Source organism: Embiotoca jacksoni, unplaced genomic scaffold, assembly GCF_022577435.1.
Source record: "Embiotoca jacksoni isolate LCO1_2020_lvr unplaced genomic scaffold, fEmbJac1.0.p SCAF_20, whole genome shotgun sequence".
NCBI classification, from domain to species: domain Eukaryota; kingdom Metazoa; phylum Chordata; class Actinopteri; family Embiotocidae; genus Embiotoca; species Embiotoca jacksoni.
The window spans coordinates 426570-441409 of record NW_027185341.1 but is presented as its reverse complement, the minus strand read 5'-3'; the positions used below and the strand labels follow the sequence as shown (position 1 = coordinate 441409).

Below are 14840 nucleotides of genomic sequence, written 5' to 3'. Positions count from 1 at the left end.
AAGAAATTAATTTTACTGCACACCATTGTACTGGGAAAAAAAGCGATGTTTCTAATCCAAATACAGAATTCGTTCTTTTAAAGCATTTTTTATCATTGCAATGACAAATATGAATTCACTGTCTACTTACTTGCCACCAAAGCCGCCTCCTCCGGGGTAGTTGGGTCGTCCGTACATTCCCTGCTGCATGTAGCCCTGGTTGGAGTTGCCTTTGTTGGGGAACTGCTGCTGTGGACCAGGGAACTGAGCAGAGTTCATACCTGGATTGTTACCAGACATACCCGAGCCCATAGGGTTACCCCCAGGGTTCATGGGATTGTTGTTGTTGGCCATGGGATTCCCCAACACCTGATGGACACAGAGTCATAAACATGTTTTGATGCTTTTAGATGAGGTTCAACTCTTTGTGGCCAAATATTTGAGCTATTTCTGTTTGCATTTAGCGAGATACTAAAGCCACTCATTTTTAATTCTGAACATTCTGTGAGCAAAATGCTTTCTTGCATTAACAAAGAGAGCATGGACGTATCAGAGCACACCGTATACATGTAGAGTATAAGTCACGCTAATCAGAACAACCAAAATATTCTGTTACAGCAAGTGCCAACACATTACATGTTGAGCCATGATTGGTAGATTGCATACAAGCCCCAGAATAAAGAAAATTAAAAACCTGGTCGATGTAGACAAAACTTGAATCCAAAGTAAAGTCTGATTTATAACATCCACAAATACACAATCAAAGACGCACTGAGCACATCAGTTTTGCACTTTTTTTCCCCCCCAGCTTGTCACCACGTATAGTAATTGATCACATTTCCTCAAAAAAAGTGTATTTTCAGTATTTCAGTCCTGCGGTGGCGACAGTGTCGCTGTTGTTACATCTACATGGAAACATTGTTAATGTCAACTCTTTTTATTCTTAATTTTGTGATGACAATTAAAATAATTTTTTTCATGAAAAACACAATAAAACATTTCAAAAACATTTTAATCATTGTTACCTTGAAATTATAATGGAATAACCCTTTATTTTTTGTGTATGTGAAATGCCACAAAAAAACAACAACTTTTAAGTCAAACTGCAATGCAACAAAGACATTTTTCTTGAAAATTATCATAGAAATGAATAGAAAAATTAGATATCGATACAATGCATGATTTTTGCATCGTTGCACATCTTGATACCATCTGAAATCCCTCTTTCAACTGTCTCCATGTCAGAAATACGATCCCATCTGATGCAGTCCACTCACTTTTACTTCCTCAGACAGGTAAAGGATCTCACCTGGCTCTGTGAAGTGTTGGTCACGCCCCAGACGGTGGTCACCACAGACACTGAACCTGGAGGCTGATTGGTGTTTTGTTGCCAGGGACCCGAGTCGTAGGGAAAAGACCCATCTCTGCAGGGGGAAGGACAAAAACTCGTCAAGTGGACAAAGCAAAACGCGCTGTGTACCACAGCACAGTCATAAAAAAGTAGGTACGTGTTTGCTGAATGATAGCGAAGGGCAGGTTTTATTGTCAGGATTATAAAATGAAAGCATGTCCTTCCTCATAAAATGCGCACACTGTAATTATTAACTCCCTTTACAAATGGGTTGAGGTAGTGTTTGTCACTTTTGACTGTGCTGCAAGCAGTTTGTCTGGCAGTTTGTCTCGCCATTGATCCATAAGGAACACTGGGCTTCACATGGAGACGAAGGGCTTTCCCCAAGAGCCTGGTCTGTCTGTTGACGCAACCAACACACACACAAACACACCTCAGACACAAGCCAAAAAGCACAGCAGTGTGAACACTGACCCGTGTGAGAGGCTGGGCTTCATGGAGCTCATGGGGGGCTGCATGGGCACTTTTCCCGGAGGCTCGTTCTGCCGGTTCTTCTGGTGACGGAGGAGGAGGAGGCGTCCCAGCTCCTCACACCACGAGGACAGAAGGGCTGGAAAGAGAGCAGAGGAAGAGTATTATCGGCGCTGTCGGACACCTGTGCGAAAAATACCTGCAGAGGTGACCCACGCCCCGTTTACTGCAAGCACTTCAAAAACCTACAGAAAGTGATTGTGTGAGAGGAGGAAGGCAGATGAAACAACAACTTAGGGACAGAAAGCTTCTGAGCAAAATTGGACATAAAATTGAAAAGCGATGGCCTGACAAAATGGTGCATAAAAATAAATGTGTCATTGCCTATGACAAACTGGAGTCATGTGCAGAGCAAAACACCTCCAAAACTGAATAGGGGAACAGTACGTCACTCTACACAACAGTGTAACAGCATTAAACACAAATTAGTCATTAAAAGAAATACACATATCTGTTTAGATCAACTGTTTAAAGGTTTGTCTTATTTTTTCCTTTGGCTAAAGGACTTCTATTGCTTAGGAACTAGTTAATGTTTATTGGATTTATAGTAGTCAAATAAATATATATCACATACTGAGAGGAGGACACAGAGTTTAAATGTGCTAATTAGCTCAAATTTATAGTTTGTGTGTAGGGCTAGTGATTTATATATACTGTACACATATTTACACTCATATGCACATATCATCACAGCTATGTCATTGCATAAATAGTCATGTACAATAAACATATATATATATAAACACATGCCAATGCACATGTACATAGTCCGTGTTATGTATCCTGTTTTCTTTTATTCTGATTCTGCTTTTTCTATTTGTTTTTAATCTATAATTTAATTTCTAAAATATGACAGAGTTTTTCACAGGTTCCCAGAGGTGCCCTGAAAATCTTGCCTATGTCAATTCCCGCTTGCACTAAGAAACAAAACGATGCTCCAATATAAAAGATCAGCTTCGATCCGTCATGTCACTGCTGCTTACGGCCACTAGGGTTCACTCTGGGCCAGCAGATGGACTCCAGTCCTTCCCTTTATCCTCACCTACCTACCTACCACTTGGTTAGGTAGCTACCACAGAGTTCATTTGATCGAATCATATGCTTTTCATCTGCAGTGGATGTGTTTGTACTGTGCCAACTATAAAAAACAAAACAAAAAAACAACAACAACAACCTCACTTTCCCCCCTTTTCCTCTGCCTCTCACTTCCCCTGCCTCCTTCTAGCCTCTCTCTGCAGCTTCAGAGGAGAAAAGGGAAATGTGGATTCAATCAAAGAGGAGGGCAGCCACCTCCTCTTATGATTCACAGCACTTCCAGTCTGAGCAAGGAGCGGGGAGGGAGGGGTGGGTGGGTGAAACAGAGCGCTCGGTGATTTCAGCTGCGGTTCGCGCAAAAAGCCACGTCAATATGACAGCAGACAGCGCAGGCTGGCCTCGCAGGCAGATCCACCCCGCTGCCACATGCAAGGATGGGCCGCCATGGCACATATTTCACACACACATGCAGAGGCAGAGAGAGAGAGAGAGATCAACAAAAAAAAAAAAAAAAAAAAAAAAAGAGGTTGAGTGAGTCAGTGAGAGAGGAGACACCAGGATAATGGGGCTGATAGGAGGGAGGAACAAACAAAAGCTTCTGACTCCCATCAGGAGCATGGTAACCCGGAGCTCTGACCACACATGGCTGCCTGCAAACACACACGGAAAGACAACACGCTGGCTTATAATAACACACACAAAGAGGCAAAAATAAATAGGACACAAGATGTCCTCTGAGTGCGCTGAATTTCTGAGGACAAAGCTGCATTTCTGCATCGACACACACCTTCTCCTCTCAGAGTGCTGCACCCCAAAAGGCACCTCCTATCCTTTCATTTGAACACTGAGCACACCAGCCTCGCTCTGTGTAAAGATGAGGGCTGGAATACAAAAGACATGTACAGATGGTGCCAGCAGTCTCCCTGTCTCTCTCTCTCTCTCTCTCTCTCTCTCTCCTCTCCTCTCCTCTCCTCTCCTCTCCTCTCCTCTCCTCTCCTCTCCTCTCCTCTCCTCTCCTCTCCTCTCCTCTCCTCTCCTCTCCCTCTTACTCTCCTCTCCCTCCCTCCCACGCCTTAAAAGCAGCACGGAGCTCAGGCACAGAGGCAGCTGGGTTTTTCCTCCTTCCCACCCGCTCATGCTCCCTCTCTTTTCTCCGTCCTGTTCTTGGCAAGGCAGGTGCCAGGAGACAGACTGTGCTGTTCCTCCAGAGAATTGATCTGACTTTACCACGGCTGATCTGACTTTTTTTCTTTGGTTGACAGAAAAGGCCGCTCAGGTGCTCCCTCGACTAAAAACATCACACTCACACGTAAATGTGCAGATTTGTATGACACTTATAATCAACTACGACTGGATCCAAGCGTGGCTAATAGGTTTATGAGTTTCACATCTATGTTAGAAGGTCCTGCAGTGTTTTTACAGCACCCTCCCTCTCCTCAGACCCCCTTCTGATGGAGAGAGTTTTCAATTCAAGGGCCTGGCGACCAGCCAGCATGCTACAGCTCAATTAGGTCCCATTATTCTCTTCCAACAAGGGGTAACTTGCACTTCTTCTATGTTGATAAACATGTCTCTGCAATTTATCCCCTAGCTGTGCCACCGTGAGGCCGTCTGGCTAAGCGCGACGGTTTCCTCGTTTCACACCGCGGCCGACATCAACAGCCGCAGGACAAAAACTACAACAGTGTCGAGGAGGGGAGAGAAATTACAATACATCAGCTATCTGCGAGAAAAAAGAAAAAAAAAAGGAGAGGGAAGTACCAGCGCTGCCACTTAAAGAAGGATTATTCTACCCCACCATTAGATAAAGGGCTTATCGCCACACAAAATTACCACCTCCACTGAGCACCAACCTGTTTAAAGCAGGGGCCCTGTCATTGACTCAGAGGATAAACTTCAGGTTTCAGATGACAAGAGGAGGAACAGCCAACCCGTTGCTGCTCACACTCCTCCTCCTCCTCCACCCATACATCTCTCAGGACAGTGCAGATGATGAACACAAAAGGATTACTGTTTCTCTTCTACTCTCTTCTCCTCTCACAGACGGCCCTTCAATAGAATCATCTGTTTCCCTCCCTGAGAAGAGCCAAAACTGGAGATAATCGTCTCAGGTGTAGCACTTCCAAATCTCAGAGACCACTCTGGAGTGAGTCAAACTGGCATTTTGTGCCACGGAGCATCTTTCTGGTCTCCCCTGGCGGCGATGAGTCTCTGCCTTCCATAAGGAGAGGAGGCTATCCCGTTGGCCTTACAGATAGTCCCAGGGGCCCGGCTGAGTCTGAGCCGTATTGATATTCTGGTGCTCAGCTGCCCAGCCTGATGGTCAACCACGGCGAAGGGCGGTAAACGCATCTGCTGGGACTAGATGGGTGGTTTAGCGACCGGGCCTGCAGCTTCCAGCTTCACTCGCTGTCATGAAGCCCCGGGGAGAGATGACAAATGACATGGACCGCATCCCTGACAGTTGTTCAACGCTCTTTCCAATGACAATACTTTCCACGCCACCTTCCACCGCACATACAGACAAGAGGCAGAGAGATAAACTGCGCTGATTAAATACTTTGATTCAGTCGGTTTGGCTCTCCCTAAAGAAAAGGTATCTTTTTTATACTCTAAAGCTCAGTTCACCCAAATTCAAAAAATATCCTTTATTTTTTACTTACCTGCCACTTCATTTGTTTATGTTTTGAGCAATCTGTTTTCAAGTGAACAGAATTAATTTACGCTGCTCAAAATTAGATTTAAATTCATTTAAAAATCTCTAGGAATTTGTCTTACAGAAGAAAAAAAAGTCCTTTTTACTTAGTTTTGAGTCCTTTTGTTGAACAGTTTTCAATGGAGCTAGAGCGTGTTGAGAGATTCCAGCAGGCAAGTAGCACTGCTGAAATGCACCTTGTTGAAAAGGTAACTATCTATCAGGCCTATAGTGGATACAGACCAAAGTGAATGAAAAAGCGGGAAGAAAACTTTATTAAAAATCCCATGTGGCTCGTTTTGTGTCTGAGAACGATCGTTGTATTGCGTTCTAGTGTTCTTTGAAACTTACAAAGTAATTGTTGTTAAATCAGTTAAAAAAGTCAAGGGCTGCAAATAATGATTATGTTCATTATCAATTAAGTTGTCAATTATTGTCTCAATTTGGTCTTTGGTCTCTAAAATGTCCTGCTTTGTCCCAATCGAGAGTCCACAACCAAACGGTAATCAGTTAATTATCATGGAGGACTGAAGGAAGCAGAAAATAGTCACATTTAAGAAGCTGGAATCAAATAATTTTAGCTTGTTTTCCACTGATAAACAACTCACAACAATTTATCTATTCAAATAGCTGACTTTTAAGTTTCTGACAATCACCTCATTGATTTATCGACTAGTTGCTGCAGCTCTAGACAGACTAACACACATAAGAGACTTCACTGAGTTACAGAAACTAGCCAGGATGTAACGTCATGACTTCGGCTCTGCGGCTCCATCGTGTAACTGTAACTGATCAGTTTATGTTTCTTGTTTTTTCTGATGCTGGTAAAGATGGTTTGACCGCAAACCTTCTGACCACCATGAAACAACGCCCACTTTCCCACCATCACTCGTACCACAGAAACTCAGGGAATGTGAACACACTTATTGTGGTGAACTTAGGCTAATAGCATGACATCTGTTAACTGGTGCAACGGTGCTGTCAGTGGTAGAAATCCCATGCATAGTCAAAAGGGTATCAACACCAGAGACTCCCATTATTTCTCTGCGTTAACTACAAACACGACATGCTAAAGCAACAGTCTCTGTTCAAACTGTTAATGGCATGTTCTGATTAGATTCTCCAAAGTCAGGCCAGTGTTTAAACATAATGAATGGAGGCAGGAATGCAACCAACCCAACCACAATGAACAGAGGCCATAGGTGCTGCAGGAAGGGAGGAGGATTTTAAGAAGCCTTAAAAACATAACATGAATGGCTCCTATGACAAAGGTCACCTCTACACTTGCTGCCTCCTCCAAAACATTTCCCTCTTCTCTTTGTTTTTGTTTTTTTTACCTTTCTCCCACCATTTACTGGCAGGACACTGCAGGGGAGGCAGCAGGTAAGGCAGATGCCAAGAGCTCTTATGATCTCTCCCCCCCCCCCCCCTCTGTGTCTAATAGACACCTGCTCCCTTGTCAACCCTGGACTCCCACCTGGCATCGCCCCACATGGCTCGGTCGCCAACGTCCACGCAAAACCAAGTACAGTACACATCCTGTCATCGCATCACGCTCACATTATCAGCGGTACTTCCTCGCTTATTCCCAAACTAACTCTAACGGCAAAGTCCAATTTTTGCAGTAAAGAATCACGACCCCCAGACGGCTTGTTTGAAGACATTTAGCCAGAAGGGCTGAAAGGAGAACAAAGACCATGAGCAAACTAACAAGAGCAGCTCTAGTGGGCTGCACTCTTTAGTTTCTGAGGGAGCGCTATTCACATTCTGTTCCTCCCTCCCTCCCTCTTCTCTGTCTCTGCCCAGAAAGGTCTGAATGGACACAAGCCTCCTGCAGGCCAAAGTCAATTAAAATAAGAGAGAGTCTGGGGAGCCCCAGTATCCCTGGTTACTGAGAGCACCTAAGAGGCCATGCAAAACAGCTCAGTTCTAGCCAAAGAATTCCTTACTTATGTAGGTTTCCCAGAACTGTAAAATTCAGGGATTTCCCTCTTAATATATGGAAAACTACATGAACAAGTAGTTGCTATGACATTGCTTATGAAAGCCCGGTCCAGTGCCAAGCTATCCTGCGTAAACCACCGGCTGAGTCGTAAATCATCCCTCACTCTGCCTGACATGCACACGGTCACCACAGAGCCATGGACGCCCGCCTGGAAGCCATCAAACCTCTCTTTGTCTTTACACAGACGCCACAAATTATTCATTGATGCCAATTTGATAATGGAATTGAAGCGATGTGTCAATCACGCATGAGGAGAAGGTAGGACAGGTTACGGACCCGTCAACCCGTGACAGGCCAGAGTTGTGTTCATCCATGTGGGGATAATCAGGTGGAAGCTCACAGGTGTATTGCCTTAAAGGACCCATTTTACCCTCTCAAGTCTTGACATGGAAGCAAAAGCAAACTGTAAAACGAAGTCTATAAAAGGACTTCATTAGCTCAGTTGCTAAGATTTTAAAGTCGGGTGACTCATTTTGTGACATATTTCAGTGTTGTTTCCATCAAGCTGATGAAGCGAAAACATGTGAATGTCATGGCTGCTATGGGGCATTAAACACATGCAGCTATTCCACTTAGTGAAATGCATCTGAAGCTGAAAGGCAAGTAAAAAAAAGATCACAGCGAAAGTTAGTGTTTAGCTATGCAACAGCAGCTCTACTGCGGATTGAAAGTGTTAAGCACAAACAGTTATAAAACAGCCTGTCTATCTAGGCCAGACAACTGCCTCCTGTCTGCACCTCATCTTTGTCTGCTGCTTTCTTCTTTCTTACATTATTTCCTCTGCCACTCTCTCTCTGGGAAGTCGGTGATATTGGAGTCTTGTCAATGAGTACTTAGGCCCGTTGCCTCACGGGGAGCCAGACTTGCTGGCTAGGTTTTATGGCCCATTTCAGAGCTGCCCCGGCTTAAATACAGCCTCCTGCTGGCCACATGGCCACAATGTCGTGCCATGTCCATCCGGCGAAGAGAAGAGGGGGGCGGTTGGACTCGTGCCAAAAAGGTTTCACCGAGGCCACAAGCATATGTGGCCATGTGGTGGAGAGCAGCGCAAGGAGAAAAATAAAATACCACAGATTTGATGTTTCTGGGTTTCTTTTTTGACATCCTGCCTTCTTTAACTTCCCACCCATGCTGCTGTACTAAAACCTTTTCACATGAAAGAGATAATGGAAATATCCAGCTCACCACTTTGTGATGCAAATGTGCATCTATATGCATTGTAAAAAAAAAAAAAAAAAAAAATGCAGCAATCCTGAATAAAAATCAATAAAGTCACAGATAAGACCGTTATCTTCAAATATAATCTTGTGTTCCCAGATTTTAGATAAGGATTATGCTGTATGTCTTTAAAGAAATCCATTTAGTGCAAACTGAATACCAGCTGGAACAAGATACAATATGTAGCACAATCTCAAGATGATTCATCCCCGTGACTGTCATTTCTTGGGTCGTGGTTACACCAACCTTCGTCTAAGCAGGCCGGTCTTTTAAAAGATAATCTCTCTTGGCACATGCAACAAATCGCTTCATTAAAAACAGGGCATGCCGTTCAGTGTCTCTGTAAGACACGGAGGTGGACCGCTATAGCATTTCACCCCCTGCGGAGCATTAATTCCTCGTGCATTAAAGCCAAACATCTCCCCAGACCAGCATTCAATCTTCAGTCTGTTACTGTATGTCAGTACATTAAGCTGATTGGGAGAAAAACTCCTTCCAAACCTCCATCTTTATGTCTTACTTCAGGGGCTAAAATCTGGCAACAGTGTGTCAAAGTGTCGGAGGTTAAGTTTGTCAGCTTTTGTAAAGGACTAGTGGTTTGTAATATTTACTGGATATTATGTATACTTTAGATCACAGCTAACCATTTTGAAAAATGTGCCACTGAGTTTGAGCTTTTTTCTGCATCTTTGCAGTGTTTAAGGAAACCATTCATTTCCATGTTATACTGTAAAGTACTGTAAAGAAAAAGGAGATTTTAGACAGCTTGCATTCAAAAGTCAAGACTGCATTATCTCAGCTGTAATGCAACTGCGACTAAATGTAATGCAGAGTTGTATTCTTTTTCCACTTTTATTCTTGTAAACTTTAACTTAATATTTACTGATTGCTCTAGTTTGAATTTTCTAAGTTCTTTTCTTTAAGGTCTTACAAGTGCTAGATAAATAAACCAGGTGTGGTGTGATTAATATGATTAACTGGTAATTACTTGGCTGAAGTTTCAAGACGATGCAAACTGCAAAAATGGGTGGAAACCAACGGAAATATGCACATGAAAGACATCTAAAACTGTATACAAAAACAGCAAATACTTATACACGATTTGTTATTAAGCAGGTACGACCCTTCAAAAAGTCTAATCATTTTCATGAATTGAAAAGAAATGAAGCACAATCTTTTACATTTGATAAGTAAATAAATCAGCACAAAAAAAAAAATTCTGATTTCAGACTGTCAACCTGATGACCCTTACACCTGACCAAACGGCCAGCTCCACCATCACACTGTGTTTTTTAAAAACATACTTCTCCACCTAGATTATAAGACGAGCAGACCTGCAAAGAAGCAGCTTAGAGGAGCCAGACTGTTTCCCAAAGCAACAGGCTGCTATTAACCAAGGCCCAGCCTTAAGCCCTTGTCTACAATGATACTAATTAGGCACGGAGCAGATGTGCCCGGAGATGTGCCCACCTCGGGGTGCTGGGCAGGGCCGGTAGTGTCGCGGCAGCGTATTCGCTGGTGGCTGATTCACCTGTGACCTTTTCACAGTGGGCCTGGGGTCAAAGCCTCTTTAGAAATACAGTAGAAACCGACACTGGAGGAACCTGGGTCGGGTCCTGGCACCCCTCTAGGCTCATTAGAGACATCCATATGTGCAACAGCTCAGGATTTGAATAAAAAGCTCCCTCACGATAAACACTCAGGCCAAATGGAAACAATGACACGGGAACCTGATCCAAGCTGAGATTATTCTCCCACTGAACGTTTGTTGGCCTTTAGTGAGACTTCATCAAATATTACAGTGTGCAGATAAAGTGCAATCTTTTCTTTACATGTATTCATCTTATTGCTTCAAGTTGGGTTCATGCAACAATCTCACGATGTTACGATCTATTTCATTCTGCATTTAATGTAATTCACAGTGTACTTCTACTGTCTTTTATTCTATACATTCTTACAGTTTTAGCCAAGTTGTTGGTATTTTATTTATATACAAACAATAAATCTATATCTCATACATATAGCATTATATAAGATTCCATATTCTTGTATTTTCTACAGAAACTTTGTTGGATGTTTACTGTATATAACATTCAGTTTGCTGTATTCTCATGTATGCTTATTTCCTTACAACAATCATTAAAGTTTCAACACATTTGACGTAAGCGCCGTTCACAACTCCTACGGACTGTTTTTTCACTAAAGTAAGAAGGCAGGGGTATATTTAACAAACAAGTCAAGGGGGACAAGAGATAAATTAAAGATGAGTTGGATGAGCAGCCGAGAACAAAAGTGTGAACTATGACGCAAGCAAGATGGTAAAACAAGATGGGTGACATGCTTCATTCTGTAAAACTCAAACACAACAGCAGCCATGTTGCTTTTCTAAATGACCAACCAAAAAAAAAAAAAAAGCACATCTGATGCCAATCCACGTACAGTACACAGTCTAATGTGAGGGCATCGTGTGAGGGGTGTGATGAGGATGATCGGTTGGATTCAGCCAATGTGTATGAGTTTCCTGTGCAGCAATTCGACACACAGCAAGTACCTGAGTCAGACTGACACCTCCTGCAGCAGTTGGTCTCTGTAGGGTTCAAATTTTACATTTTACTGAACTTTACAAACATTTTTCTAAGATATTCATTGAATGACAGACATTTGATTCGGAATCGCTCCCTCTCTGCAAACACAAACCTATGAGGTGACCGGATGGTTGGGAAATTTATCAGGTTGTAAGTCAGACTGTCACAAAACTGACGAAGATAAGAGAATAAGTGAACATAGGATTTCTAAAATAAGCAAAATTATGGACATTTCTGGCTGTTACATCATCGTCATTCCTGCATAAAGACTAACAAATTATTAAAAAGTGTTATTATACATCTATGAATTAATGAGCCTTATCTTTTCTACTACTATGGCTGAACAAGTAGCTTTTGAAATGGCCAGCTAATGAGGTTAAATCAAAAGTGTACGTGGTTTCAGCAGTTATTCCTTACAGTTACAGAAAGGTGTGTTTCTGTGTGCAGGGACGTTGTGGATCGGACTGTGAAAGAGAATTTAAGTTACACTGATGCTCTTTAAATGTCTGCTGTTTGCTTGTAGAAGCTGATAAATTCATAGATTACTTCATGCCCCTTTAATGTGCTGCTTTAGCATCATCTTTAGTGGATCTCCAAGTTGTCTCTGGACCATTTACAGATGAAGATTTCCCGTGTCGAAATTCTGAAAGCACCCTTTCGCCGCTCTTAGACTGCCTGAACGACACATTTAAAAGACTGTGAAAGGGCATTTATACCTCCCTCTGCTGTAGATACAGATCAAGTGAAGTGCTTTCCACAGCAAATTCACAGCTGACAACAAAAAGATCATCAATGATCACAAATTCAGATCAAATAAGCCACAGAAGTCTGCTGTTGGGTGCGATTGTTTGTGTTTCCTAGATAAATAATAACAAGTAGGCGGAGGGCCCCGTGTCCCGCTTTGACGAGAGGAGGAAAATCCACCTACGGCTACACCTGGCATTTCAATGCAAATTTTAAAGTCTGATAACCGAAATTATTAGAGATTAACCATAACACGGGCTGTTGTTGTATTTTGTAGAAAACTCCCACATATCTGTGAAGCACAACATTTGTTTTTCTCCTAGAGTTCATCAGCTTTACCAAACGTATTTGGGGTTTTCACACAAACTTTAGTTGAAACCGGCTATTAGGAGCTCATTGACCTGAATATATCCTTATTGATAATCCACTGATTGTTTGGCAGTACTGCTGTAACTGACACGCTTCTTTAATATCCTATTTAAAAACACCAAAATTTTGTTTGCACACTAGATAATATCACGAACCGTAAAAGCCTCTGTGAAATTTCGCAATCTTTAAGATAAGTAGAATAGGTTTTATCTGTATTACTTTTCTCCTTCTTGTCTTCAGTCACAATTCAATTCAATCACAAATTAATTATAACATCTGATTTTCAACATATGAATGTGATCAAAATCCAATTTTGCATTTGATTGGATGATCAGCTGAGGTGTAAACAAACCGTACCCTGTGTGTTCTTTCATTAAAGTGACTTGAAAAGTGCCTTTAAGTTCTACAAGTATACAAATGGCATCAGCCATTTGATTTTGTTCATTATAGTGAAACTTGAAAGAAAAAAGGTCAGTGCAATTTCACAACTTGGTGGAAAAATAGCATGTCCAATACACAGAACAAGAGATCCATTGAAGCTGACAAAACAACAGTAATGAATAGTTGGAACTGCAGAGTGCTGTGCAGCCAGCCAGATAAATCTTTACCAACACCGCCTGTTGCAAACCCTCTTTTGTCTTAGCATGTTGGGGATTGTCCCACAGACACATTTTTGGAGAAATGATTTGAATAATTGCCCAAAGCAGGACTTTACTGTACAACTAAACAAAACCCTGCTTGGTGGAGAGACAGCAAAGTGAACAATAAACAGCCCAGAATACAACGCTATCGTGAGGTCAACAAGAAAAATAATTACACCAGCGACTTCCTCCCTTAATGGCAATCTAAGTGTATAGCTTGTTCCACTTGTGTATCAGCTTCAGATTCGATTGTTGACGCACAATCGAAAGAAAAAAAGAAAGAAAAATCATATAATGGTTATCGATGGTATCAAATTATCTTCAGAAGCACAATCTGATCAATATGTTCAGTATCATCCTAACAACAGCTGCTTTACCACTAAATACATGAGGTTAAGAAACTTTGAGCGTTTTGAACCTGCAGAACAGAAAGGCTCAAGAGTGCAGACGAGGATTTTGAGAAGTTTCTAGCGAAATTTGAATAGTTTTCATTAGACTGCATAACCAGGATCCACCGTGAGTGCAGTTAATGACGGCGCAAACCTTCAGTATTTAACACACAAAAGATGGAACAGTATTTCTTGAAGTTTAGTACAGAAAACAGGCGCCTACCAGCATCTCATTGCAGACAAATGTAAAAAAAAATGTAACCTGTTGCTCCTGTTTAAAAAACAAAACAAAAAAAACTTAGAGCATGAACCACACTGATGTGAAACCAGTGAATGCCATCATTGGGGGAAATCTGCGTGTTTCTCTGCAGTGAGCCTGGCTGGCTGGTTACACTGTGGCACCGAGGGGAGTGGGTATGATGGACTGCCAAGAGTCTCGTGGAAAACGCTGCCTCAAGTAGGTCAGAGCAACTCAGAGATAATCAAGGCCATTTTGACCCCTTCTGTGTGAGCTGTAAGTGGGTCAAATGCAGCAGTCAGCTGTTGCAACTCTATCACGGGGGCGCTGCGAGGCACTCGTCATACTGTCAAACCCCATTCTGTTAGTTTAAGACATGGCAGGGTGCCTGCCTGCGCCCACCAATGCAGGAATCAAGCCTCTATCTACCCCCCTCCACACACACACACACACACACACACACAAATAATGTGAAGTTCCTCTCAGCAGCAGCAGTAGCAGCAGATCCACCTTCCCTCTTGTCACTGAATACACCCCCTCCAAACACAACGCTCTTTATCTGTTGTCTCCTCCTTTTGACAGCTCACAGCTTCGCAGCCCTGTCCTATTCACAGTGGCAGAGACTCCTCCTCAGTTCACCCCCTCACCCTCCCCATGTCTAAAATGCCACCCGCATTTCAACCAGACTAACTCCAGCAATGTCCCAGCTTATTTCTCACTCTTCACTAAACAGAAAAAAGGGAACCCATGTGTCTAGAAACACTTCTGAGCGCAAATCTGCAACAGCAGAACAAAGGCGATACAGGGCAGCCTTAATCTCTGCACTACTGAAGCCAGCAGCTATTTTAAAGCTCTTTCTCTGTGTCTCTCTCCATCCCTCCCACCTTTCTCTCCTCTCTATAACATTCTTCCTCTCCCCCCCTTCGTTTCCCTCGGTGTCTCCGGGCAGCAGCTTCTCTCTGTTTTCCTCTCCTCTCTCCCTGCGTGTCCAGTGACTGACTGCACAATACACATCAATTATTCATGGCTGCTCTCTCCGTTTCGCAGGCAAAACCAATCA

General features: G+C 42.7%; 1 protein-coding gene across 3 annotated transcripts in view; it reads right to left on the bottom strand.

Moving 5' to 3' along the window:
- LOC138201879 (zinc finger MIZ domain-containing protein 1-like) overlaps positions 1 to 14840 on the bottom strand; it is a 109913-nt gene that overhangs the window by 9282 nt on the left and 85791 nt on the right. For 2 of the 3 annotated variants that reach the window (XM_069155405.1, XM_069155406.1), the window contains 3 exons: positions 1805 to 1940; positions 1289 to 1403; positions 131 to 348 (listed from right to left, as the gene is read on the bottom strand). In XM_069155405.1, coding sequence (XP_069011506.1) covers positions 131 to 348; positions 1289 to 1403; positions 1805 to 1940 — 469 coding nt within the window. Of the gene's footprint in view, positions 1 to 130; positions 349 to 1288; positions 1404 to 1804; positions 1941 to 11365; positions 11402 to 14840 lie in introns of all 3 variants that reach the window. The other variant, XM_069155403.1, reaches the window with a different exon arrangement.